We start from the raw sequence: 25,789 nt of genomic DNA, 5'->3' as shown, positions 1-25,789 counted from the left end.
AGGCTGAGACAGGAGGACCATAGATTCGAGGCCAGTAAATGGTAACTTTAGTGAAAGGTTCTGTTTCAGTATAACAAATAAAAGCAGCTGGGGGTGTAGCTCAGAGGTAGAATGCCCTTGGGTTCAGTCCCCAAGTTAACACCAAATAAGTAAATACATTAAAGTTTGACCTCAAAGTTATATATTTCTTTTTTTTTTTTTAAGATTTAAAGAAGTTTATTAAAAAAGATAGAAATACAGAGGATAGGTACAGCTCTATACCAGACTGGCATGGAGGGGTGACTCGAATGAATACTCCCTATATATTTCTTATAAAATAAAAATGATATATTTCTTATAAAATAGAAATGATTAAATATATTTTGCTTTTCTAGCCTGACAATCTAAAAGTATAAAGGTTGACTATCAAGTGTATTTTAAATGTTATTAATTATAGTTATATACATGCTATGTTACCACAGCAGCTTGAAATGGAGAACGTATTTACTATGTCATCAGATCCTCATCCCCCTTGTGCAGCCCCTCCTTCACTTTCTTTACCTTTATCTTCATCTTCTACCTCATCTGGAACTAAAAAACAAAAGAGGACCCCTACGTATCAGAGATCTGTAAGTCAGAAAAGCATTGATTCCAGCCTGTCTTGCTTTGTGTTAAGAGCATGACCCAATGGGGGCCACTCCTGTTTGAAATGGCCTGCAATCTCATTTTCTAACTTCACTAAGCATTTCTTTCATCTGGAATCTTGAAAGATAACTATTCAAAGTGCATCCAAGAATCAGAAGTATTAGTATAAACTTGGATCTTGTTAGAAGTGGAAGATCTTAAAGCCTCCACTCAATCTGATTTTGTATTTTAACCAGATGGACAAGCAACTTAAATTTGAGAAACCCTGGCTTAGAGCCCATACAATAGAGGTAGACTTGCTTAGTTTGAAATATCTACCATTTAATTTTGGCAAGTTATTTAACCTCTCTATATCTGTTTTCTCATTGGTAAAATGGGGTAAATATATTATGACTTTTGTGGACTTCTGTGAAAATTAAGTGAGTTAATATATATCAGAACAATGACTAGCATGAAAGAATTAGAATTTAATTACTTAGCCGGGCATGGTGGTGCACACTTGTAATCCCAGCGCTAGGGAGGCTGAGTCAGGAGGATTGCACAGGTTTGAAGCCAGCCTCAGCTACTTAGTAGGTTATCAGCAACTTAGTGTGACCCTGTTTCGAAATAAAATAGAAAATAGATCTGGGAGTGTAGCCTGGAGGTAGAAAGCCTCTGTGTTCCACCCTCAGTACCACCAAAAAAAAAAAAAAGAAAGAAACAAATGACATTACTTAGCAATTTCATTGAATGATTTCATGAATATACCTGTTAGATGATTGAACATTATGTAATTTTGTCTTAGAAGTTTTCTTACTTTTTATAATACCTGTGCATGCATTGTTGCAAATTTTTCTAGATTATTATGTAGAAAGTTTATTGTGTTAATCTCTACTAATAGTATGCTTTAAGACGCATGGCTTACCAAATAATATTAAGATGTCTAAGCTAAAAATAGGTATAAATAGATACAGTTAGGAAAAGTCGTGGTAGTTTGGGGTTGACATCTCGACTAATAGTAACCTTTGTTCTGAAATTGTTTTAGTAATTTAAAATAAATATAAAGGGAGATCTTACTAATGTTACTGTTTTACTTCAATATTGAATTCCAGGAATTCCAGTTTACGTGAAGATTCTACTATAAATGAAGACAGTTCGCCAAAATAATTTGTTTTCTCTAAAATGCTTTCTTAGTTTAACATTTATTTTTTAAAAAGCTCATAATCTCTTTATGTATTTTTTCTTTGGCTTTTATATTGAAGATTTAGTGATTTGTTAATCAATTTTAGTATGCTGTGGAGATAATTTACAGTTCTGTATGTATTGAGTTCTTTCTCTTTTTAAAACAGATGAGCTTTGATCCAAACCTTCTCCATAACAATGGACACAATGGGTACCCCAATGGTACTTCAGCAGCACTGCGTGAAACGGGGGTTATTGAAAAACTGTTAACCTCTTATGGATTTATTCAGTGTTCAGAACGTCAAGCTAGACTTTTCTTCCACTGTTCACAATATAATGGCAACCTGCAGGACTTAAAAGTAGGAGGTAATCTGTTCTTTTAAATTTCTCTTGTGTTTCAGCTTATTCATGAGAGTATTTTTCAAAAAATTTTAGTAAAAATTTGGGCCTTTTATTTGTACCATTTATAATGAATTAAATAACTAATTGACTGAAAGCTATCTGAGTACTTTTACATTAAATACTTGGTGGATTTAAAGAGCTAGGGAAAGTTAGAAGGTTTTGTGTAATTTTTTAAAAAATGTCTTTGAGAAAGGAGTTAGAACAGTGGCTAACGTATTTGTGTACCAAATGAAATCCTCTGGTTATATGCTATTGAGTATTATTTTGGTTGATTCTCACAGCACTACTGTTTTTTAAGCATTTATTCTCATTTTGCAATAAGAAACAAATCTAAAATACAGAGAGGTTAGAAGAAAAACTTGTCAAAGGTTTTGATCTTTTTTATTTCCTTGTTTGTAGTGTTGTAATGCCATGAAAATTAAGACTTACTTAGCCTAAAGGCAGTAGTTTTTAAATGGTGTGTATCAGAATTACCTGGCAGGCTTGTTACAGATTGTTGTACTTGATCCCTAGAGTTTGTCTTTGCATAGGTGTGGAGTGAGGCCCAAGAATTTGCATTTCTACTAAGCTCCCAGGTAATATTGATGATGCTGACCCCAGAGATCACCCTTTGAGAACCATGGTATTTTGGTTTTGGGTTTTTTTTTTTTTTTTTGGTACTAGAGATTGAACCCAGGGGCATTCTGCCTCTGAATGACACTCATTCCCTCCACATTCCTTTTTATTTTTTATTTTGAAACAGGGTATTATTAAATTGCTGAGGCTGGCTTTGAACCCATGATCCTTCTGTCTCAGCTTCCCAAGTACTGATATTATAGTCTTGTACCATTACATCTGGCTCAACCACGGTTTTTAAGGCAGCTCAAATGTTAAATAGAGCTTAGGAGTTAGATACCATTTTGCAAATACTAGGCTATCAAACATAATATGTTTTTTATTTTAGATGATGTTGAATTCGAAGTGTCATCTGACCGGCGGACTGGGAAACCCATTGCTATTAAACTGGTGAAGATAAAACAAGAAATTCACCCTGAAGAACGAATGAATGGACAAGTTAGTAACTTTGATGCCTTGTATTTTCTTAGGGCCCTGCATTTGCATATCTTTCACATTAGGAAAGGAAGATTCTCCCCCATCTCCTCAGTTTGCACGCAAGAGAGCTATAGTATATAAAGATTACTATTTTAAAATTATATCAGAAGCACTGGCATTTCTTGACCTGAAATAAACAATGGTCAAGGCTCAATGTGGGTTTTACATATAACCCTGTCTATGCTTACAGTCAAGTTATATACTGTAAGTTTGGAATTCGGCAGCATGACATCCTCTTGTGGATCATATTAAAATGCATCCCTGTGTATAGTATAGAGGATATTAAAATTCAGTTTATATTGCACAGTGCTGCTCCTGAAATGATTAGCAATGGAAATTTTTTTTTTTTTGACTGGTAGGTTGTGTGCGCTGTTCCTCACAACTTAGAGAGTAAATCTCCAGCTGCCCCGGGTCAGAGTCCAACAGGGAGTGTATGCTACGAACGTAATGGGGTAAACTTGTGTATTTTTCTTAAACCTTTGCCTGATCCGCCATGTGATCTATAAACGTACTTTTAAAATTCAAAATAGAAAACGTAAGCTAGTTGCTAAAATCAGTTTTAAATTTGGTTTCTAAGAGGCTTCAAGTGCAGCATAATCAAAAAAAACTTAAGAAAAAAATCCATAGGACTTTCACATGTCTTAGCTTGCCCAAGTGTGACCTTAGTTAGAATCTTAAGGTAAAAATGCTCATTTTAATCACTTTTTGGGGGGGTTGTGGGGGGGACTTTTTCTGGTTCTTTTTAAGTACTAACTCCAGCTTTTTTGTTTTAATGCCTTATATAAAAATTGTCTTTTTGAAATGTAACTACAGTCTCTGGGCAAATGCTTCTTGTATGTAAGCTTTTTTATGTTGGGTTGCTGCTCAGCTGTGGACTCAGAGAAGTCATCAGCACCTTCAAGGGGGCAGTATGTTTATATGAATAAAAGCATATAATTTTTTTTAAGAAATTTGGCTTTAAAATGCCAGTATAAGAAGTATTTAAGTAAATCACAATGTACAGTTTCTATGTGCCCTGCCAAGTTACTAATAATAACTTATTAATTCACAGGAAGTGTTTTATTTGACTTACACCCCTGAAGATGTTGAAGGGAATGTTCAGCTGGAAACCGGAGATAAAATAAATTTTGTAATTGATAACAATAAACAGTAAGTGCTTTTCAAAAAAATCCCACCTAGGTGATTCTTCGTTGTTGTTTATACATTGGAAAATTTGAAGTGAGTTAAAAACCTAACTTGTAGAGATGTGGTGACACATGCCTATAATCCCAGTACTTGAGATTTTGAGAGAGTTCTATTACATGTTCATGGCTAGCCTCAGCAATTTAGTGAGACCATGTTTCAAAATAAAAAGGGCTGAGCCGGGCGTGGTGGCGCACGCTTGTAATCCCTGCATTTGGGAGGCTGAGACAGGAGGATCACGCAGGTTCAAAGCCAGTCTCAGCTACTTAGTGAGGCTTTCAGCAACTTAGTGAGACCCTGTTTCCAAATAAAATATAATAAAAAAAAAAGGTCTGGGAGTATAACCCAGAAGTAGAAAGCCTCTGGGTTCCACCCCCAGTACCACAAATAAATAAATAAATAAATAAATAAATAAATAAATAAATAAATAAATAAATGAATGAATGGCTGGGTGTTTAGCTTGGAGATAGAATGTCTCTGTGTTAAATTTGGTAACAAAATTTTTTTTAAAAAAGAAAAGAAAAATAGTACTGGGGATGCTGAGAGGGGTATCACAGATTTGTGGACAACCTCAGCTACTTAGGCCCTCTGCAACTTAGTGAGACCTTGTTTCAAAAAAAGAAAAAAATTGGGCTGGGGGTGTAGCTCAGAGGTAGAATGCCCCTGGGTTCAATCCCCTGTACCGCAAAAAAAAAGAAAGTCAGGCATGGTGGTACATGCTTGTAATCCCAGCATTTGAGAGGCTTAAGAGAGTAAAATCACAGGTTCAGGGCCAGCCTCAGAAACTTAGACCATGTTTCAAAATAAAATAGGGCTGGGGGTGTAGCTTGGTGGTAGACTGCTATAGGGTGGAAAAGTCAGAGATCATTTGGAAGATAAAACCCAAAATTATTAATTGATTAGATAAAGTGTAATTGGAATTAAGAGCTGTTCTAAATGCTCTTCTTTTGGCCTGGCCTGCTGGGCAGATAGTAGACCAAATAGAGATGTAAGAGAAAAATACGTAAGAGTAGAAGAAATATACTTAGTTTGATCGAATTTAAAGTGGAGCCTGGCGTAGTGGTGCGTATTAATAATCCTGGTACTTGAGAGGTTGAAGACAGGAGGATCGCAAGTTTGTGGCCACTCTCAGCTACTTAGTGAGGCCCTTTGTAACTTAGACCCTGTTTCAAAATAAAGAATAAAAACTGGGGGTGGAGCTCCCAGGTAGAATGCCCCTGTACTCAATCTCCAGTACGTCCAAAAAAGAATAGAATTTACAGTGGAGTCTGGTGTGGTGGCACATACTGGTATAATCCCAGTACTTGGGAGGCTGACAAGTTCAAGGCCAGCCTCAGCTATTTGGGCCCTCTGCAACTTGGTGAGACCCTGTTTCAAAATGAAGAATTAAAAAAAAAATAGCTGGGGGTGTAGTTCAGAGGTAGCACGACTCTGGGCTTCATCCCTAGTACTACCAAAAAGGAAAAGAATTTAAAGTGGGAACATCAAATTTACAGATGTATGTATAGCATCTGAGACTTGGAAAGCTTAATGGGCAGAAAATATAGTTGCAGAATTCATTAGCATAAACAGTTAAGGAAAATGTAGTTAAGAAAGTCCCAGGATAACTTTTATTTTAGGATGAAAAAAAGGCAAAAAAGGAAAATAAAAAATGGAAGTTGGAGATAGTTCTAAGAGTACACTTTTCAACATCATAGGAAAGGAAAAAATCAAGAATATGCGCAAGGCCAGTTTTGGTGGCGCACGCTTGTTATCCCCACGCTTGGGAGGCGGAGACAGGAGGATCACACAGGTTTGAAGCCAGCTGTGCTGGCTTAAGGGACCTTGTTTCCAAAAATAAAAAAGTATAAAATAGGCCTGGGAGTGTAGCCCATAGGTAGAAGGGCTTTCAGGAACTCCAGTATCACCCAAAAAAAGAAAAAGAATATGTGCAGAATGAATTGCCTTGAATTATACCTGTGATGAGGCTAGAAGGAATCAAATTGAGCAAATTGAGTTGTGGGTACAAGTGTTACTAGTTCTTGTCTAAGGCCTCAATTTAATCTACAGTAGCAAATCAGGGTAATAAGGCTTGAGTTTGAGGAGAAAACTGCTAAAGGAGCATTTTTTTTTTTATTAAGTTTTTGTATGTGCCAAGCACTTCTAAATACATAGATTCTTTTATCCATGAAATGAAGGATAAATTCTCACAAAGTAACCTTTCTGGCTTTTAAGTAGCAGACATTTAAATCACTGCAATACAATTACAAAAGCAAGTAGGAATTTTTTGGTCATTTTTCTGCTAAATATTTAAAATAAAAGGGACAATTGGGTTAACATTTGTTCATGAAGAATTAGGGAAAATAATTACTCATTCTATAGTTCTTAAAATAGCTACATCAACAATGCTGTTGTATTTTGTATAAACTATGCTATTTTTCAACAAATTTATATTGCTGCCATTCAAATATGGGGAGAGTATAGCAACATCTGTCTAACTGGATTAATTTCTCCAATGGGAGTGAATGTCTGTTTTTGTTTGTTTGTTTGGTTTTTTGGTTTTGTTTTTGCAGTACTGGGGATGGAACTCTGGGACATTCTACCTCTGAGCTATACTCCCAGCCCTATTTTTAATTCTTTATTTTGAAAAAGGGTCTCACTGAGTTGTAAAGGGCTTTACTAAGTAGCTGAGACTGTCCACAAATCGTGATCCTCCCATCTCAGCCTCACAAATGCTGAAATTACAAGCATGTACTACCAGCCTGGCTTGAATGTAATTTTTAAAAGAGCAGAAAAATTCTCCTAAAATCCTACCTATACTAATTTTATTTTATGACTGTTTAATAAAAAATAATTAGTACTCCAGGTATGGTGATAAATGCCTGTAATCCTGGGTACTCAGGAAGCTGTGGTAGGAGCATTACAAGTATGAGGTAGGTGTTGACAACTTAGCGAAATCCTGGCTCAAAATAAAATATAAAAGGGCTAATGATATAGATTGGTAGTAGAGTTCCCCCGGATTCATTCCCCAACACCAGAAAACTGAATGAATGGATAGATGTTTACTAACTTTAGCACTCATTGATAACAGACAGTCTCATTTATTTATCATTGGTATGTAAGTTGAGCATGTAATACTCAGATATTTGTTCAGTAATGTTTCTAAAACTTTAATGTTCCCCATCTTTTGTGACTTTCAGTTTGTATGCTTATTTATTTATTTGCTATTGGTGATTGAACCCCAGGGATATTCTGCCTCCAAGCTATGCTCCCAACCAGATTTTATTTTTATTTTGAAATGGTCTCACTAGGTTGATGAGAGTCTCTACTTGTGGAGGCTGTCCTCGAATCCACGATCCTCATCTCAGCTTTCCAAGCACTGAGATGGTAGGTGTACACTAACATGCCTGGCTCAATTTGTATTTTTATTTCAGACCTTTTTTTGGAATTGTAAAGCAGAGTAAAACAAACATGCCCAAGTATAAGTTTGTAAAGCAATTTTTTTAAATAGTCCAAGAAAAAAACTATCCACATTTATATGTATGCCAAATTTAGAAACTAGGGGATTTTGCAAAAGTCCTCTGTATAAAGCCATAGAAAAAAGAATCAGATGCCATAAACCATACATCTTTTTTTACTTTTTGTGGTACTGGAGATTGAACTCTGGCTTTCTACATCTGAGCTACACCCCAAGCCTTACTTTCTTTATTTTGAAACAAGGTTGCATAAGTTGCTGGGGCTGGATGCAAACCTGCAATCCTCCTGTTTCAGCCTCCCAAGTACTGAGATTATAAGCATGCGCTACCATGCCCGGCTTATAAACCTTACAGCTATTATATTTGTTGTTAATGAAGACATATATATATTTTTTTAATTTATGGTACTGGGGGTGGAACCCAGGGGCTTTTCTACCTCCGAGCTATACTCCCAGACCTATTTTATACTTTATTTGGAAACAGGGTCTCACTAAGCTGCTGAGAGCCTTACTAAGTAGCTGAGGCTGACTTTGAACCTCTGTGATCCTCCTGTCTCAGCCTCCCAAGCGCTGGGATTATAAGTGTTCGCCACCACACCCAATTGAAGACATAGAATTTTTGAAGCACTAGAAAACTAGTTTGCTTTTTTAGACTAATCATATTTTACTGAGCCATTGCATTTCTGACCCCTCTTTGATTCCCCATTGTTTTCTAGTACTGGTGCTGTAAGTGCTCGGAACATTATGCTGTTGAAAAAGAAACAAGCTCGCTGTCAGGGAGTGGTCTGTGCCATGAAGGTAAATATTAACAAATTTCCAATTTTTGACTGTTTTTATTACCTCATCTTTGTACTTCAAATCCAAGCCTGTTTTTTTTCTTCTGTCTTCACCCCCCCCCAAAATATTTCACTGTTAACCTCAAAACTAATAAGGTTCATTTGTTTGTTTGTTTAGGGGGAAACTGGCAATTGAAACCCCCACGGGCATTCTACCTCTGAGATACATTCCCAGCCCTATTTTTTAATTTATTCTGAAACAGATCCAAGTTGTGGAGGGCCTCACTATTTGTTTGAGGCTGGCCGCGAACAGGTGATCATCCTGTCTCAGCCTCCCAAGTACTGGGATTACAAGCAAGGGCCACCATGCTCTGCTTTCAAGGTTCTTTGGTTGCTAGTTCAGTTCTTTCTTTACTTTGGTACTTTCATTGATCATGCTGATATTAGACTTTCCTAAGTTACATTGTTTTGATTACAGTATATTTCTGAAAAGGCTTATTCATCTTATAATTACAAATTTGTATAAATGAGGGTTTTTTTTTTTTTTTCCTTGTGGACTGGGGATTGAATTCAGAGTTATTCTACCTCTTAGCTATATCTCCAGCCCAATTTTATTTTAGTTTATTTTTGCAGTACTAGGGATAAAACCTGGGGCATTTTACCTCCTAGCTACACCCTCAGCCCTATTTTTTAGTCTTTTTTTAACTTTTGAAACAGGGTCTTACTGTTTCAAAATTTGCAAAGGCCTTGCTAAGTAGCTACGGGTGTCTGCGAACCACGATCCTCCTTTCTCTACGTCCCAAATTCTGGAATTACAAGTGTGTGCCACCATGCCCGGCTTATTTTTTATTTTCGAAACAAGGTCTCATTAAGTTGCTGAAGCTGGCTTCAAACCTGTTCTCCTGTTTCTACCTTCCTAGTATTGGGATTAAGCATGTGCCAACATATCCAGCCAGTGAGTTATAATAATGTTCTTTGTTTTGCTTTAGGAGGCATTTGGCTTTATTGAAAGAGGTGATGTTGTAAAAGAGATATTCTTTCACTATAGTGAATTTAAAGGTGACCTAGAAACCTTACAGCCTGGAGATGATGTGGAATTCACAATCAAGGACAGAAATGTAAGATAGTTGACTAATTTCATCTTTGGTCTTTTAAGATTAATATTGGATTACCTTTTTTTTAATTACATAATTCACTTGATACAATCCCTTCTCCTTTAGGGTAAAGAAGTTGCAACCGATGTCAGACTATTGCCTCAAGGAACAGTCATTTTTGAAGATATCAGCATTGAACATTTTGAAGGAACTGTAACCAAAGTTATTCCAAAAGTACCCAGTAAAAACCAGGTACATGTCCTTTTTTTTTTTTTTCTTTTTTCTTCCAGATAAGTCTATTTTTGCTCCATCAGTAATAGAATAAAATGGTGTGCTACACTTAAATGTTATTCCAGTTGAATAATATAATTGAAACTTGTGATAGATGAACATAAGCATCTCTCAATACTTTATTAAGCCAAGTGAGGAACATTAATATATAAGAAATGCTGGTTAATTTGGGAAAGAAAAATCTTACTGAGTTGGGCTGCAGTTTGAGTGTACATTCGTTTCCTTCTCTCCAATCCCCAGTCTCCATTTGTTTCTTTTATGGTGATGTTATAGCTGAGGAAACGTGAAATACAAAGGACTAAATGCTTTTTCCTATGTAGAATCTCTTGGTATCAGAATGTGGGGTCTTAACTGCAATGTTTTGATTTATGATTATATCTTATGATCATAGAACATGAAGCTTTCAAATGAAACTGGACTTACATTGTCGACACCTTTTCTCCCTCCAGGGTACTATATTATAAATAACATGGGTTTGCTGTGTGTTCTTCTTGTTTGACTTAGAACTAGGAAGGATGAGAAATCTCCAGCTAAAATCGTTTTTCCTTCTCATCAGAATGACCCATTGCCAGGACGAATCAAAGTTGACTTTGTGATTCCTAAAGAACTTCCATTTGGAGACAAAGATACAAAATCCAAGGTGACTCTACTGGAAGGTGACCATGTTAGGTTTAATATTTCAACAGACCGACGTGACAAATTAGAACGAGCAACCAACATAGAAGTTCTATCAAATACATTTCAGTTTACTAATGAAGCCAGAGAAATGGTAAGTGTTCAGTATTGAATCTCTGAAATGGAGGGACTAATGTTATACTCAAGTTTGTACTATTAAAAGTTCTTCTAAGTTAATGGCCATGTTGTAAGAACTATAGACATTTGAGTTAGTCTGGATTTGATGTCTGTTTGCCAGTTGTCTTTGAAAAAATTCTAAAATAGAAATTTTGTGAATCTGTTAGGGGGGGATACAGGGGCATTCTACTTCTGAGCTACCCCTCCCAGCCCTGTGTTTTTCTCTTTTGTTTGTTTTTTGAACAGGGTCTCACTTAAGTTGTTGAGGGTGGCCTTGAACCTGTCTGTAATCCTCCTCTGTCAGCCTCCCAAGTATTAGAATTATAGGCATGGACCACCACACCATTTCAGAATGGAAATTTTGACAGGACAGTTGCTAAAATATAGTGAGAACCATTGATTCTCTGATTCTGGGAGGGGGGGTTACTGGAGATTGAGCCCAGGAGCATTCTATCTTCCAAGCTACACCCCCAGCCATGTTTTATTTTGAGGGGGTACTGGGGGATGAACTCAGATGCATTCTAATTCCAAGCTGTATTTCCAGCCCAATTTTATTTTTATTTTGAAACAGGGTCTTGCTAGGTTGATGAGACTATTTCGGGAAGCTGTGTTTGAACCTGCGATCCTCCCATCTCAGCCTCCCTGGTACTAGGATTACAGGAGTGCACCACCATGCCTTTCCTGTTTATATTTTGAAACAGGTTCTTGTTAGATTGATGAGAGTCTCCCTACTTGCTGAGGCAGAGGCAGTCCTCAAGTCTGCATTCCTTCTTCCTCAGCCTTCCAAGTACTGGGATTTTAATTGTGTGCCACCACTCCCAGATTCTCTTGATTTCCCCCTACACCCAGAACTCGGAATTGAACCCAAGGTCATTCTACCTCTGAGCTACACCCCTAGCTCTACTTTTTATTCTTTATTGTGAAGCAGGGCCTCACTCAGCTGTTGAGGCTGGCCACGAACCTGTGATCCTTCTTTCTCAGCCTCTCAAGTACTGGAATTACAAGCATGTGACAGCATGCCCATTGTTCTCTGATTCTTAAATGGAAAGAAAGGAGAAAATTCAGGCCCAAACTATTTCAATTTTTATTTATTTATGTATATTTTTGGAATGTAGCCTTGAATTGCTGATATTTATTAAATATTAGATTAAGCAAAAACTTGGGTTCAATTCCCAGTGTAACTTCTGCTGTAATTATGCAATATGTAAATATGGGCAAGTTGAAAATAATTGATGTTCATTGTTTAAGTAAATATTTTTCTACCATTTATAGGCACTCCAATACAGTTCCCTCACAGAACTGGTAATTTAGTAAGAAGGAAAAAAAACATGAGAAAGCGCGCCACCCCCACCCCACCCCTGTGGCACTGGGGATAGAACCCAGGAGCATTCTACCTGCAAGCTACACCTCCAGCCTATTTTTATTTTTATTTTTTTATTTTATTTATTTTATTTTATTTATTATTATTATTATTATTATTATTTTTTTTTTTTGGTGGTACTGGGGTTCCTGGAAGCCCTTCTACCTCCGGGCTACACTCCCAGACCTATTTTTACATTTTCATTTTGGAAACAGGGTCTCCTAAGCCAGCGCGCGCGGCTGGCTTCGAACCTGCGCGGTCCTCCTGTCTCCTCTTCCCAAGCGCGGGGATTACAAGCGTGCGCCACCACGCCCGGCATTTTTTATTTTTAAATTTTGAAACAGGATCTAAGTTGCACAGGGCCTCACTGAAGTATCTCATTCTGTATGATAAAAGAGCATAGAGATGTTTCTAGCCAGTGAAATAAATCACTTTGAAAGATGGCAGGGCGTGGGGCGCGCGCTTGTAATCCCAGCATTTGGGAGGCTGAGACAGGAAGATCAGGTTCGCAGCCAGCCTCAGCTACTTAGTGAGGTCCTTACAACTCAGTGACACCCTGTTTCAAAATAAACAAATAGGGCTGGGGGTGTGGCTCAGAGGTAGAATGCCCCTGAGTTCTATCCCCAGTAACACACACACACACACACACACACACACACACACACACACACATCACTTTGAAAGATGGGATATCATGCAGCAATATTAGACTGCTGTTAGAGAAACAGAAAAACCTGCATGCAGTACTATCAACAAGTTTTAAAAGTCAGCTCCCATTAATTTATTACAATTCTCTTGAGGATGAATTTCCTAAAATGTCCTATTTTCTGTCACTACCCAAATCTTTACTACAAAAAGATAAAGTATCCTTTCTTTCTCTTTTCAAAGCGCTTTATAATTGCTGAAATATCATGTAGGGTGTGGTGCCCACTGAGCCTAGCCCTGTACCGCAATCCTCCTGTTTCAGCTTCCCAAATACTGGGATTACAAGTGTGTGCCACTCCACTTGGCTAGGCTTGAGCTTTTATAAAGTACATTGTGTATATCTATTTACATTCAAACATGATAGCTTTTAGCTAAGTGTTTTTGTGCACACATGTAATCCTGGTATTTGGAAAGCTTGGACTGGAGAATCACATGTTTGAGCACAGCCTTAGCAGCTTACTAGGCCCTTAGCAACTTAACAATGACTGTTTTTTTCTTTTCTTTCTCTTCTCTTTTTTGTGGTACCCAGGATTAAACTCAGAAGCATTCTACCTCTTGACTATACCCCTGCCCCTGTTTTATTTTTTCATTTTGAAAGAGTCTTTGCTAAATTGCTGAGGCTGATTATGATCCTGTGATCTTCCTGTCCAGATTACCAAGTGTGTGCCACCACTCCCAACTAGAGACCAGCTTCTGTTTCCAACTAAAAAGTAAAACAGGGCTAATAGAGTAGCTCAGAGGTAACAGTCCTGGATTCAATTTCCAGTACACACACACACACACACACACACACACACACACACACACACACACACATTCTCTCACAGATAGCTTTTTCTAATAAATATTTGTCAAGGAGTCTCATCTGGGGAATCTTGGGAAATTGCTGAAGGTAAGTTACTTTATTGAAGGTTTGTATTTAAGTAAACAAATGAAATGAGGATACAGTATTAGGGTTGTGAATAGTGCAAATTACTAGTGAATTTAACTGCTTGCAGACTTTTGTATGTTGTCTTGCTTGCCAAGCTTCACAACAATTGACAGTTTTCTTGTATTCCAGGGTGTGATTGCTGCCATGAGAGATGGTTTTGGCTTCATCAAATGTGTGGATCGTGATGCTCGTATGTTCTTCCACTTCAGTGAGATTCTGGATGGGAACCAGCTCCATATTGCAGATGAAGTAGAGTTTACTGTGGTTCCTGTGAGTAGTGTTGAGGAAAGGATTTGGGGTAGGGTGCTGGTGCTTCTTTTGTCAGTTAAAAGTTAATTTTTTTTGTTATGTTTTCTTTTAAATTGTAGGATATGCTCTCTGCCCAAAGAAATCATGCTATTAGGATTAAAAAACTTCCCAAGGGCACGGTTTCATTCCATTCCCATTCAGATCATCGTTTTCTGGGCACTGTAGAGAAAGAAGCCACTTTTTCCAATCCTAAAACCACTAGCCCAAATAAAGGCAAAGAGAAGGTAAGAAAATTTGCTTCACTCATGGGGATATAGTAATGGAGTCTCTAATAATATCTTTAAGAATTCCTATTTGGTATTATTAAAATGATGATAATGATGATGATTCTTCTTGAGTTCTGGAGATTGGACCCAGAAGCACTCTCAACACCAAGTCACATTCCCCAACTCCAGGGACTACTGCTTAACTATACCCCAAGTATTTTTGTGGTGCTGGGAATTGAACTCGGAGCTACAATCCCCAGCTCTATTTTAACTTTTAATTTGACATGGATCTCACTAAGTTGCCAAGGCTCATCTGGAACTTTGGGGTCTTTCTGTCTCAGCCTCCCAAATATTGGGGTGTTACACACATGCACCGCCACTGTGGGCTCCAAGCCATTTTCAGTTTGAAATAGGCTCTTACTAAGTGGTTGAGGCTGGCCAGGAAGCTGAAATCCTTCTGTGTTCGCCTTCCAGATACTGGGATTACAGACATGTGTCACTGCGCCTAAGTTTCTTTCAGTTTTGTTTTATGTCATTGGGTCTTGCTCAGTTGCCCAGACTGGCTTCAAACTTCCTCCTTCAGCCTCCCCAGTAGCTGGGATTACAGGCATTTGCCACTACACAGCCATAATTCCCTGTAATAAAACAGTGAAGTAATTAAAGCAAGGTTTCTAGTCTCAGAATTATCACATTTTTGGGATGGATAATTCTTTGCTGTGGGGAGTGAGATGTGAAGTAGAATCTCTCCACAACTTAGTGAAACCCTGTTTCAAAATAAAAAATAAAATGGAGGCAGGTGTGGTGGCACATGCCTGTAATCCCAGGACTTGGAAGGCTGAAGCAGGAAGATTACAAGTTCCAGAACAGCCTCAGCAAACAGACTCATTAACCTAGCTAGATTCAGTGAGACCCTGTTTTCAAAATAAAAATAAAATTGGACTGGGCGTGTAGCTCAGAGGTAGAATGGCCCCTTGGTTCAATCCCCAAGAAAACACACACACACACACACACACACACACACACACACACACACACACACACACACCTAAATGAGTAAAATATTACAAACAAAATAGGGATGAGGTGTAACTTAGAGGTAGAACGCTCCTTGGTTTAGTGCCTAGTACCACAAAAAATAGTTCACTAAATAGTTGGTGCAAAGATATCTACAGTAGTTTCTACTCTCAAGTGAATAACAAATTGAGAGACTTGTATAGAAGTAAGTAGTTTATGTAGAATAAAAAATATGCTATTAAAAGTCAGTGTAAAGCCATGTGTGGTGGCACACACTTGTAATCCCAGCATTTGGGAGGCTGAGACCTGAGGATCATGGTTCACGAACAGCCTCAGCTACTTAGTGAGGCACTCTGCAACTTAGTGAGACCCTATTACAAAATAAATAATAAAAATAGGGCGTGGTGGTACACACTTGTAATCCCTGCATTTGGGAGGCAGACACAGGAGGATCATGCTGGTTCGTAGCCAGCCTCGCTGGCTTGAGAGACCCTGTTTCCAAGTAAAAATACAAAATGGGTCTGAGAGTGTAGCATGGAGGTAGAAGGGTTTCCAGGAACCCCAGTACCACCAAAAAAAAAAAAAAAAAAAAATAGGGCAGGGGTTGTAGCTCAGAGGTTGAATGGTTCCATCACCAGACCCACAAGAAAAAAGTCAATGAGAGCTGGGTGTGATGGTAAACACTTGTAATCCCAGTACTTGGGAAGCTGAGACAGAGGATTGAAGGTTTACAGCCAGCCTCAGCCATGTAGTGAGGCCCTCCGAAACATGGTGAGACCCTGCTTCAAAATGAGGATAAAAGTAGAGCTGAGGGTTTGGGTCAGAGGTAAAATGCCTCACGCTCACCCAGAAAGTCAATGAGAAGCCAGGTGTGAACTAATCCCAGTACTTGGGAGACAGAAGATTATAGGTTTTAGGACAGCCTCAGCAAATAGACTTCCAGCAGTTTAGCAAGACTCTCTTTCAAAATAAAACCTAAAAATTGTGCTGAAGGAGAGAGTGTGGTGGTGGTGCACACTTTTAATCCCAGTACTTGGGAGGTTGAGACAGGAGGCTCATAGGTCCAAGGCAGCCTCAGCTACTTAGTGAAATCCTCCGCAACTTAGACCCTGTTTTAAAACAGTAGAACCTGGGCATGGTGGCACACACTTGTAATCCCAGTACTTGGGAGACTGAGACAGGAGGATTACAGGTTTGAAGCCAGCCTCATCAGTTTAATGAGGCTCTCAGCAACTTAGACCCTGTTTCCAAATAAAATATAAAATAGGTCTGGAGTTGTAGCATGGAGGTAGAAGGCCTCTGGGTTCCATCCCTAATACCACAAAAAAAAAAAAGAAAAGAAAAAAGAAAATAGGGCTGGTGGTGTAGCTTGGAGGTAGAATCCCCTTGGGTTCCGTTCCTAGTACGCAAAAACAGTTTATACATAGAGACAAGATAAGATACTTGAGAGAGATGCCAGAACATCATGTACTTTTATACCTATAATCTATATAAAATAGATACCAAGGAGCCATTGTGCTATCTTTGTACTTGGTCAGGTTTATTTAATTTCTGAAGACCTTCCCAGCCTACTACATTACAGAAGTGGTATGAACTGTCCAGATCCTCTACCAAATTAAATTCTTGTGCATTGGTAATACATTGAATGACATTTTATCCAAAATACTGTGTACTGGCAGTGCTAGTTGATAATGGAAAAGGATACTTTAGTTTCTTCTATAGGGAAACTAAAGATGCTTCTTTATAGGATACTAAAACTTCAAGCTGTACCTAATTTTCAGTTGGATGGAAATAACATGCCCAGTTTGATTTTGTGTGTCTGTGTTTGTGGGTGGGCTATTGGGGGTTGAACCCAGGAGCATTCTACGTCTCAGCTATACTCCCAAAACTATTTTATTTTTATTTTGAAGCAGGGTATTGTTAGGTTTAGGGTCTCACTACTTGGAAAGACTGTCCTGAACCTGCAATCCTCCTATCTCAGGGTTCCAAGTACTGAGATTACAGAAGTGAACCACTGCATCCATCTGAAAATTAGGTTTGTAAGACTGGAAGCCCAATGGCAGCAGATTGAGCCAGTCTTGTGTTAAGATATGACCTCATTTTAATTCACATGATTTGTTTTTGTTTTTGTTTTTGTTTTGTGGTACTGGGGATGGAACCCAGGGGCATTGTACCTCCAAACTATACCCCCAGCCCTCTTTTTTAGTATTTTTGGCAAAGGGCCTCGCTAAGTACCTGAGGCTGTGAACCCCGATCCTCTGGTCTAGGCCTCCAGAATGCTGAGATTACAAGCTTGTGCCACCATGCCCAGCACATACTACTCTTTTTAAAACCTAAAACTGGACTGGGTGTGATAAGTGAGATCCTGTTTCAAAATAAAGTATAAAAAATAAATAGGGATGGAGGTGTATCTCAGAGGTGGAATGCCCCTGGGTTCCATCCACAATACTGGGGGGGGGGGGGACAACTATGATAGGCATAGTGGCATACCCCTTTATTTCCAGTACTTGAGAGCCTGAGACAGGATCGGAATTCAAAGCCAGCGCTGGCAACTTAACAAGACTCTCAGCAACTTAGTAAGACTCTTTCCAAATAAATAAAAACAGGTTGGGGTATAGTTTGGAGATAGAATGCCTCTGGGTTCCATCCCCAGTGCCAAGGGGAATTAAAAAAAAAAACCCTAGAATTTAGCCAGGCCTAGTAGAGTACATCTATAATCCCAGTGCTTGGGAAACTGAGACAGGAGGATCACAGATTTTGTGGCCAGCCTCAGCAACTTGTCAAGGACCTCTGCAATTTAGTGAGGTAAGACCCTATTTCAAAATAAAAAAATCAATGTTGCAGGGGTGTAACTCTAGGAAGAATGCCCCTGGGTTCAGTCTTCATTACCATAAGCAAAACACTGGAATTACATATTTCTATGGCTCTTGTCAGTTTTGGGGCTCAAAAATCTCTTTTAAGAACTATAGTTGTTAATTTTTTTTTTCTTGATTCTGTTTTCATTGTATTTTACTCTGTTTTAGGAGGCTGAAGATGGCATTATTGCTTACGATGATTGTGGGATGAAACTGACTATTGCTTTTCAAGCCAAGGATGTGGAAGGATCTACTTCTCCTCAAATAGGAGATAAGGCAAGATAATTTTCTTGAGAGAGGGTTGAAATTGGTCATCTTACTCATAGATCTTGAAGGATGGTTTATTTAAATTTTATCAAGTTTTGCTAACTGTGTGTGGAGGAGGGGTATTGGGAATAGAACCCAGGGGTCTTTTATCTCCGGGCTACCCCCTCAGCCCTATTTTACTTTTTTATTTGGAAATAGTCTCCCTAAGTTGCTGAGGCTGACTTCGAACCTGTGATCCTCCTGTTTCAGCCTCCCAAGTACTGGGATTACAGGCGTGTGTCACCATGCCCAGCTATATGCTAACATTTTTAATACCTAAAAGGTTAAATATATGGTCATCTTTCTGTTTAAAAGCAGCTCATTCAATTAAAACAGGGTCTGGCAAGTTTTTGATAAAATCTTTTGAGGAGTCCCTATTTAAGCATTAGATAAGATATGCTTAAGTTCATTGGCTAAGATAAAATTAATAATACTGATTTTAAAAGTTATTTAAACATCACAGTTTATACTAAAGAGTTTGTAATGCTATTTATCTTTTTTCATACTTGGTAAATACTGTTGAAGGGAGCACTTCCTCATCCTTAGTATCTCTGGTTTTTGAGGTAGCCCTCCTTTAGAGAAAGTAAGACTGGAAAAGATACTATTAGAGGACAAAGCTTACTCCTTTGTGGAAAATCAAACAAGTTATATAATAGTTTTAGTGAAAAATCTGTCCCATCAGAATAAATACAAAGGATATCTGAAGCGGAAGGCATTACTGAAAAAGTTTTAGGTCTAATTCTCAAAGTTAAGCATGCCATTGAGTAGTATAAATGATCATGCTTATTTTTCACAGGTTGAATTTAGCATTAGTGACAAACAAAGGCCTGGACAGCAGATTGCAACTTGTGTGCGACTTTTGGGTCGTAATTCCAGCAAGAGGCTCTTGGGTTATGTGGCAACTCTGAAAGATAATTTTGGGTTTATTGAAACAGCCAATCATGATAAGGAAATCTTTTTCCATTACAGGTGAGTAATGTCTTTTAGCTTATTACCCTTTTTTTTTTTTTTTTTTTTTTTTTTTTTGGTGGTACTGGGGTTCCTGGAAGCTCTACGTCCGGGCTACACCCCCAAACCTATATTTACATTTTTTTAATTTGGAAACAGGGTCTCCTAAGCCAGTGCAGGCGGCTGGCTTCGAACCTGCGCGATCCTCCTATCTCAGCCTCCCAAGCGCGGGGATTACAAGCATGCGCCACCATGCCCGGCCTATTACCCAATCTTTAGCTTGAGTCATAAACCACTAAAGATTGGCTGACATTTTTTGATTAATTACATTTTTAAATAACAGATTTTATTTCAGTAAAATTATGGGAGGTTATATTCTCACCTCTTTATAGAGAATTTGTGCCCAAAAGACATGAGCCTGTGCTTTTCTTTGAACATAGGATAAAAGCATTTCTCCTTCAGTGAATGGATGGATGGATGGATGGATGGATGAATATTCTCTTATGCATTGGTATCAGAGCATTGTATATTTGATAGAGAATAGTGGTTATAGGAGTATAGGCTCTTAAAACCAGAGAGCTCAGTTTTGAATCCAGGCTCTGCCATTTAACTACTTATCTGTTATCAAATGAATTAACTTCTTGGTATCTTAGTTTCATTTTCTTGAAGTTGAGGGTAATGGTACCTTCTTTATGGGATGTTTCTCAGGATGAAATGAGTGAATATATTTAAGGAATTTATAATAGTATTCAATATAGGTAACTGCCATAAATGTTATAAAAAATAGAAGTTACTTGGTGTAGTGTTAATGTTTAAAGACTATCTTATTTAAATGGCATTTTTTTTCTTTCCCTTAGTGAGTTCTCTGGTGATGTTGATAGCCTGGAACTGGGGGATATGGTTGAATATACCTTGTCCAAAGGCAAAGGCAATAAAGTCAGTGCTGAAAAAGTAAACAAAACTCACTCAGGTAATGAATTGTCATTTCACCTTATAAGTGCTATTCTTTCAGTAGACAAGGGATAAGATGGGAGATAAAGATAAGACCCAGTTGTTCTACTACTTGTTAGTCTCAGTTATGGTTGCCAGCTCCGTTCGTTCATATAACCCTGCTGCTTGTTAGAAATGTAAGCAAGCCCCACCCTAGACCTTATGAAATCCTGGAGGTGTGCAATCTGTTTTTATTTTTTTCATTGGCACTATTGTAGTCATACATCTTACTGGAGTACAAGATGGTAGAGGCATACATGTACACGTCACTCTTCTAGCCCTTCTCCAGTTCCCATCCCATTCCCTCGCCTTCCCTCCTAATCTGTATTAATAAATTCAGGCAACTAATACACACAGGTTTGGAAGGCATTGTTCTAGATATTGTAGGTAATTTGTATTTAAATGTTTCTTTAAAAAATATCCGGGTGTGGTAGCGCACGCTTGTAATCCCAGCGTTCAGGAGACTGAGACTGGAGGATCCTGGATCGTGGACAGCCTCAGCTACTTAGTGAGGCCCTTTGCAACTCAGTGAGACCCTGTTTCAAAATGAATAAAAAATTGGGCAGGGGTTGTACCTCGGAGGTGAACGCTTCTGGGTTCTAGTCCCAGACCTGGGGAAAAAGGGAAAAAAAAACATATATAAAAATCTACATGGGGCTAGGGAGAGAGGCATTCCCCTGGAAGACTTTTGGTGAGAAGAAAAATAATGAGAAATTAAGGAAATTGATGTTATTTGGGCTATTTAGGTGAGAACTAGAAAAATGATAACTGAAACCATTCATTTCAATTCCATAAACATCTAGGTGTATGATACATTTTGAACACTGGGTATAGAGAAGGGAGGAAATCAGACAAACATCTGTTTTTGTATAGCTTATTTTTTGGTGGAAAATATGGGGAGACAAGAGGAGTAAAATTTGTACATAGTATGCTTAGAAAAAACATTTAAAATAATCAGCCAGGCATGGTTGTGCACACCTATTATCCCAATATGAGAGAGGCTGGGACAGGAGGATTCCAGGTCCAAGGCCAGCCTCAACAACTTGATGCAACTCTGTTTCAAAAGAAAAAATAAAAGGGGCTGGAGGTATATCTTGGAGATAGAATGTGCCTGGATTAGAGCTGGGTGTGGTGGTGCACACTTGTAATCCCCATGCTTGGGAGGCTGAGACAGGAGGATTATGCAGGTTCGAAGCCAGCCTCCGCTGGTTTAAGAGACCCTGTTTCCAAATAAAAAATAAAATAAAGCCAGGTGTGGTGGCGCACGCTTGTAATCCCTGCGCTTGGGAGGCTAAGACAGGAGTATCGCACAGGTTCGAAGCCAGCCTCAGCTACTTAGTGAGACCCTGTTTCCAAATAAAATATAAAATAGGTCTGGGAGTATAGCCCGGAGTTAGAAAGCCTCTGGGTTCTACCCCCAGTACCACAAAATAAATAAATTAATTAATTAAATCTGGGAGTGCAGCCTGGAGGTAGAAGGCCCCTGGGTTCCATCCCCAGTACCACAAAAAAAAAAAAAAAAAAAAAAGAATGTGCCTGGATCAGCACCAAAAGTAAATAAAGATAAGTAAATCAGGGTTATTTGTAAGTATTGGGTTTTCCAGTCCAGACACCGGGAAAGTCTTTGATCAAATGGTGACATTTCAAAAATGGAAGAGAGAGCAAGACAAGACTTAAATATGAACACTTATAATTCCTTAAACAAGTTGAGTTTATTTAGTAAAAAGTCAGGGATTATAATGGTAGTTTAGCAGTATTTAAGGTCACCAATTGTTTAGAAATAGAACTTGACTTCAAGTTCCCTGTCTCATTTGAAAAACAGAAGGCACCCATTCCACTCGGTATTAACATTTGTGCTATTCCACATCCTCTTTCCTCTGGGTAGAGTTAAAATTGTTATGTGAAAGATCTACCTTCATTTGTTTTGTAGTGAACGGCATTACTGAGGAAGCTGATCCTACCATCTACTCTGGTAAAGTCATTCGCCCCCTCAGGGGTGTTGATCCAACACAGATTGAGTACCAAGGAATGATTGAGATCGTGGAGGAGGGTAAGCATATCCCCTTTCAGGCTGTTTGAAATTTGTCATACCTTCCAACAAGCACTTTAAAGTTTTTAAATATGAGCCAGGTGCACTGCCACACGTCTGTAATTCAGTACGTGGGAGGCTGAAACAGGAAGAGCACAGAATAGAGGCATTCCTTAGCAACTTAGTGAGGCCCTCAACAATCTAACAAGAGCCAGGCATGATAGTGCATGCTTGTTATCCCAGCATTCAGGAGACAGACTGGAGGATCACAGTTCGAGGACAACCTTAGCTACTTAGGCCCTCCACAACTTTGTGAGACCCTGTTTCAAAATAAAGAATAAAAAATATGGCAGGGGTTGTAGCTTGGAGGTCATATGCCCCTGGGTTCCATCCCCAGACCCACCAAAAAAAGAAAGAAAGAAAGAAAAGGGGGGGAAACTAACCTAACAAGACTGTTTCAAAGCAAAAAAAAAAAATTTTTTTTAAGGGGCCTGGGGAGCTGGGGGTGTGGCTCCAAGATAGAATACCCCTGGGTTTGCACGTTGTTTTTTGTTTGTTTTGGTTTTTTGTTTGTTTGTTTTGTGATACTGAGAGTGGAACCCAGGGGCTTTTCTGCCTCCAGGCTATACTCCCAGACCTCTTTATATTTCATTTGGAAACAGGGTCTCACTAGGTTGAGAGCCTCACTAAATAGCTGAGGCTGGCTTTGAACCTATGCGGTCCTCCTGTCTCAGCCTCCCAAGCACTGGGATTATGAGCTTGCGCCACCACACCTGGCCTTTGCAGTTGTTTTTAGGTTTCTTAAACCTTGACTTGAGAAGAGACTTTTGCTCCCCCCTCCCCCTTCATGCGTGGTTTTTATATTCCTTAGAAAAGAGGTCACCTGGATTTAATTTTAAACAAATGACTGCTATGTGAGCACATGCCTGATGAATAACTAGCCCTTGAGTTATATTGAGATAAACTGAAAATAAATCTTTACACTAAAAATACACATTTAAATTGTGGCCATCAAACACATTTTTTTCTATTATTCATTATTTACATTAGTAACCATTCACTCCCCCCCCCCTCCAGTACTGGGGATGGAACCCAGGGGCGTTTTATCTCTGAGCTACACTCCCAGCCCAATTTTTTAGTTTCTTTATTTTTTAAATGGTCTTACTGAGTTGCCAAGGGCCTCCCTAAGTAGCTGGGGCTACCACAAACCACGATCTCCCGTCTCCACCTCCTGAATGCTGGGATTAAAAGAGTGCCATCACTCCCAGCTACCATTCACTTTTTTTTTTTTTTTTTTTTTTTTTGCAGGTCTGGGTATGAAACCCAGGGGCTTTTGATGTCCGAGCTACACCCCTTGCCTTGATTTTTATTCTTTATTTTGAAAGTGTCTGACTTAGTTACAGAGTGCCTCACTAAGTAGCTGAGGCTGTCCGCAAACCACAATCCTCCAGTCTCAGTCTCCCAAATGCTGGGATTACAAGTGTGTGCCACCACGCCCGGCTACCATTCACTTTTATAATTGATTTAGTTCCTGCAAAAGATTGTCTCTTAATAGATAGAGTTCCATAGAGATCCTACTTTTTATCTCATAGCCCCCAATTTTTTACCTTCTGTACCCCCCCCCCCCCATTTTTTAAGAATTCCCTGAGTTCTGCTGGGTGTGGTGGTGCACGCTTGTAATCCCTGTGCTTGGGAGGCTGAGACAGGAGGATTGCACAGGTTTGAAGCCAGCCTCAGCTACTTAGGCTCTCAGCAACTTAGTTGAGACCCTGTTTCCAAATAAAAGTAAAAATAGGTCTGAGAGTATAGCCTGGAGGTGGGTGGGGGGGGAATTCCCTGAGTTCTGATATCCCTGCCCCAATAGTTATCACCAGAATGACCAAATTTGCATGATCTGTGGGCTTAAATGCAATAGAAACAGGAGGGCACTCTGGATGAGGAGGCTCACAGGATTACAGAACAGTGGAGCACATTGAGAGTTTGAAATTTCAATCTAAGATTATACAAGTAGGGAAGAGCAGGTCTTGGGGAAAAGTTACCTCTTCCTTGATTACATGAGGTCCATAGGATTTTTTATTTTAATTTATTTACTTACTTTTGTACTGGGGATTGAACCCAGGACATTCTACCTCGGAGCTATTCCTCCAGCCCTATCTTTTAGCTTTTATTTTGAAACAGTTTCACTAACTTGCTGAAGGCCTCACCAATTAGCCGGCCCTGAACCGGCTATCCTTAGTCTCAGCCTTCCAAGTACTGGTATTACAATCCTATGCCAGCCACCATGCCCGGCCTTTGTTAATTCACATTTGGATGGTGAAATGATAAATAGCTGATCTCATTGGTTCCCTGTTTGTATCCTGTGCTGGCCTCCTGGTGACTCTTTTAGGAGAGAAATGGGGGATGGGGAATAGGGCCAGTTTTTAAAATATAAATTTTCTTGAAACAACTGCAACTGTTTATTTTTGTACTGCCTTTGAGTCCTTTCTCATTACAACAGCAGTGTTGAATAGTTAGGATAGAAAAATTTTTCTATCTGGGTATGGTAGTGTCTGATTGGAATCCAATTATTTGGTGGCTCAGACAGCAGGAGGATTGCATGTTTGGCATGTATGAGGACAGCCTCAGCAAATTTACATGTGAAACTCTCATTGACCTAGCGAAACCCTGTTTCAAAATAAAATAGGGCTGGGAGTGTAATTCAGAGGTAGAATGCTCCTGGTTCCATCTCCAGTACCATGCCCAAAAAACTTTCTGAGCCATGGTGGGTGGGTGTGTGTGTGTGTGTGTGTGTGTGTGTGTGTGTGTGTGTGTGTGACAGACAGACAGACACACAGAGACAGACTGAACCCAGGGTCATTCTACCTCTAAGCTATACCTAGCCCTATTTTTTTATTCTTTATTTTGAAAATGGATCTAGCAAAGTAGCTCAGGCTGGCTGGCCTGGAATCTGTAATCCTTTTGTCTCGCCTGCCCAAGCACTAAGATTACAGGGGTGTGTCACCATGCCCAACTTTTGGGCCCTGGTAAAGGAGCCTATGGTTTAAGGGAGTCTGAATCAGAACAAAAAAGGAGGTGGGATGTAAATTTTGCATTGTGTGCTGATATTTGTCTATAGTTTACTGCATGGTAGAGTATAAGGCAGAAATGTTTTTGTCTTGAGCCAGGTGTGGTGGCGCACGCTTGTAATCCCAGCATTTGGGAGGCTGAGAAAGGAGGATCCGAGTTTGTGGGCAGCCTAAGCTAGGCCTTTTGCAACTTAATGGGACCC

At 39.1% G+C, this 25,789-nt stretch overlaps 1 protein-coding gene across 2 annotated transcripts in view; it reads left to right on the top strand.

Moving 5' to 3' along the window:
• Positions 1–470: 470 nt before the first annotated feature.
• CSDE1 (cold shock domain containing E1) overlaps positions 471–25,789 on the top strand; it is a gene marked incomplete at both ends in the record, with an annotated part of 30,081 nt that continues 4,762 nt past the window's right edge. The window contains 15 exons of one of the 2 annotated variants that reach the window (XM_080691127.1): positions 471–608; positions 1,953–2,151; positions 3,131–3,240; positions 3,639–3,731; positions 4,331–4,428; positions 8,632–8,713; positions 9,681–9,809; positions 9,912–10,037; positions 10,633–10,845; positions 13,994–14,134; positions 14,233–14,397; positions 18,417–18,524; positions 19,351–19,523; positions 20,360–20,472; positions 22,423–22,542. In XM_080691127.1, the coding sequence (XP_080547253.1) occupies positions 471–608; positions 1,953–2,151; positions 3,131–3,240; positions 3,639–3,731; positions 4,331–4,428; positions 8,632–8,713; positions 9,681–9,809; positions 9,912–10,037; positions 10,633–10,845; positions 13,994–14,134; positions 14,233–14,397; positions 18,417–18,524; positions 19,351–19,523; positions 20,360–20,472; positions 22,423–22,542 (2,008 nt within the window). The remainder of the gene's footprint in view (positions 609–1,952; positions 2,152–3,130; positions 3,241–3,638; positions 3,732–4,330; positions 4,429–8,631; positions 8,714–9,680; positions 9,810–9,911; positions 10,038–10,632; positions 10,846–13,993; positions 14,135–14,232; positions 14,398–18,416; positions 18,525–19,350; positions 19,524–20,359; positions 20,473–22,422; positions 22,543–25,789) is intronic. The other variant, XM_080691128.1, reaches the window with a different exon arrangement.

This window comes from Muscardinus avellanarius (assembly GCF_963383645.1).
Source record: "Muscardinus avellanarius genome assembly, chromosome: 3".
In the NCBI taxonomy this organism is placed as follows: domain Eukaryota; kingdom Metazoa; phylum Chordata; class Mammalia; order Rodentia; family Gliridae; genus Muscardinus; species Muscardinus avellanarius.
The sequence above is the reverse complement of the archived record's forward strand: the minus strand, read 5'-3'. Positions and strand labels throughout refer to the sequence as shown.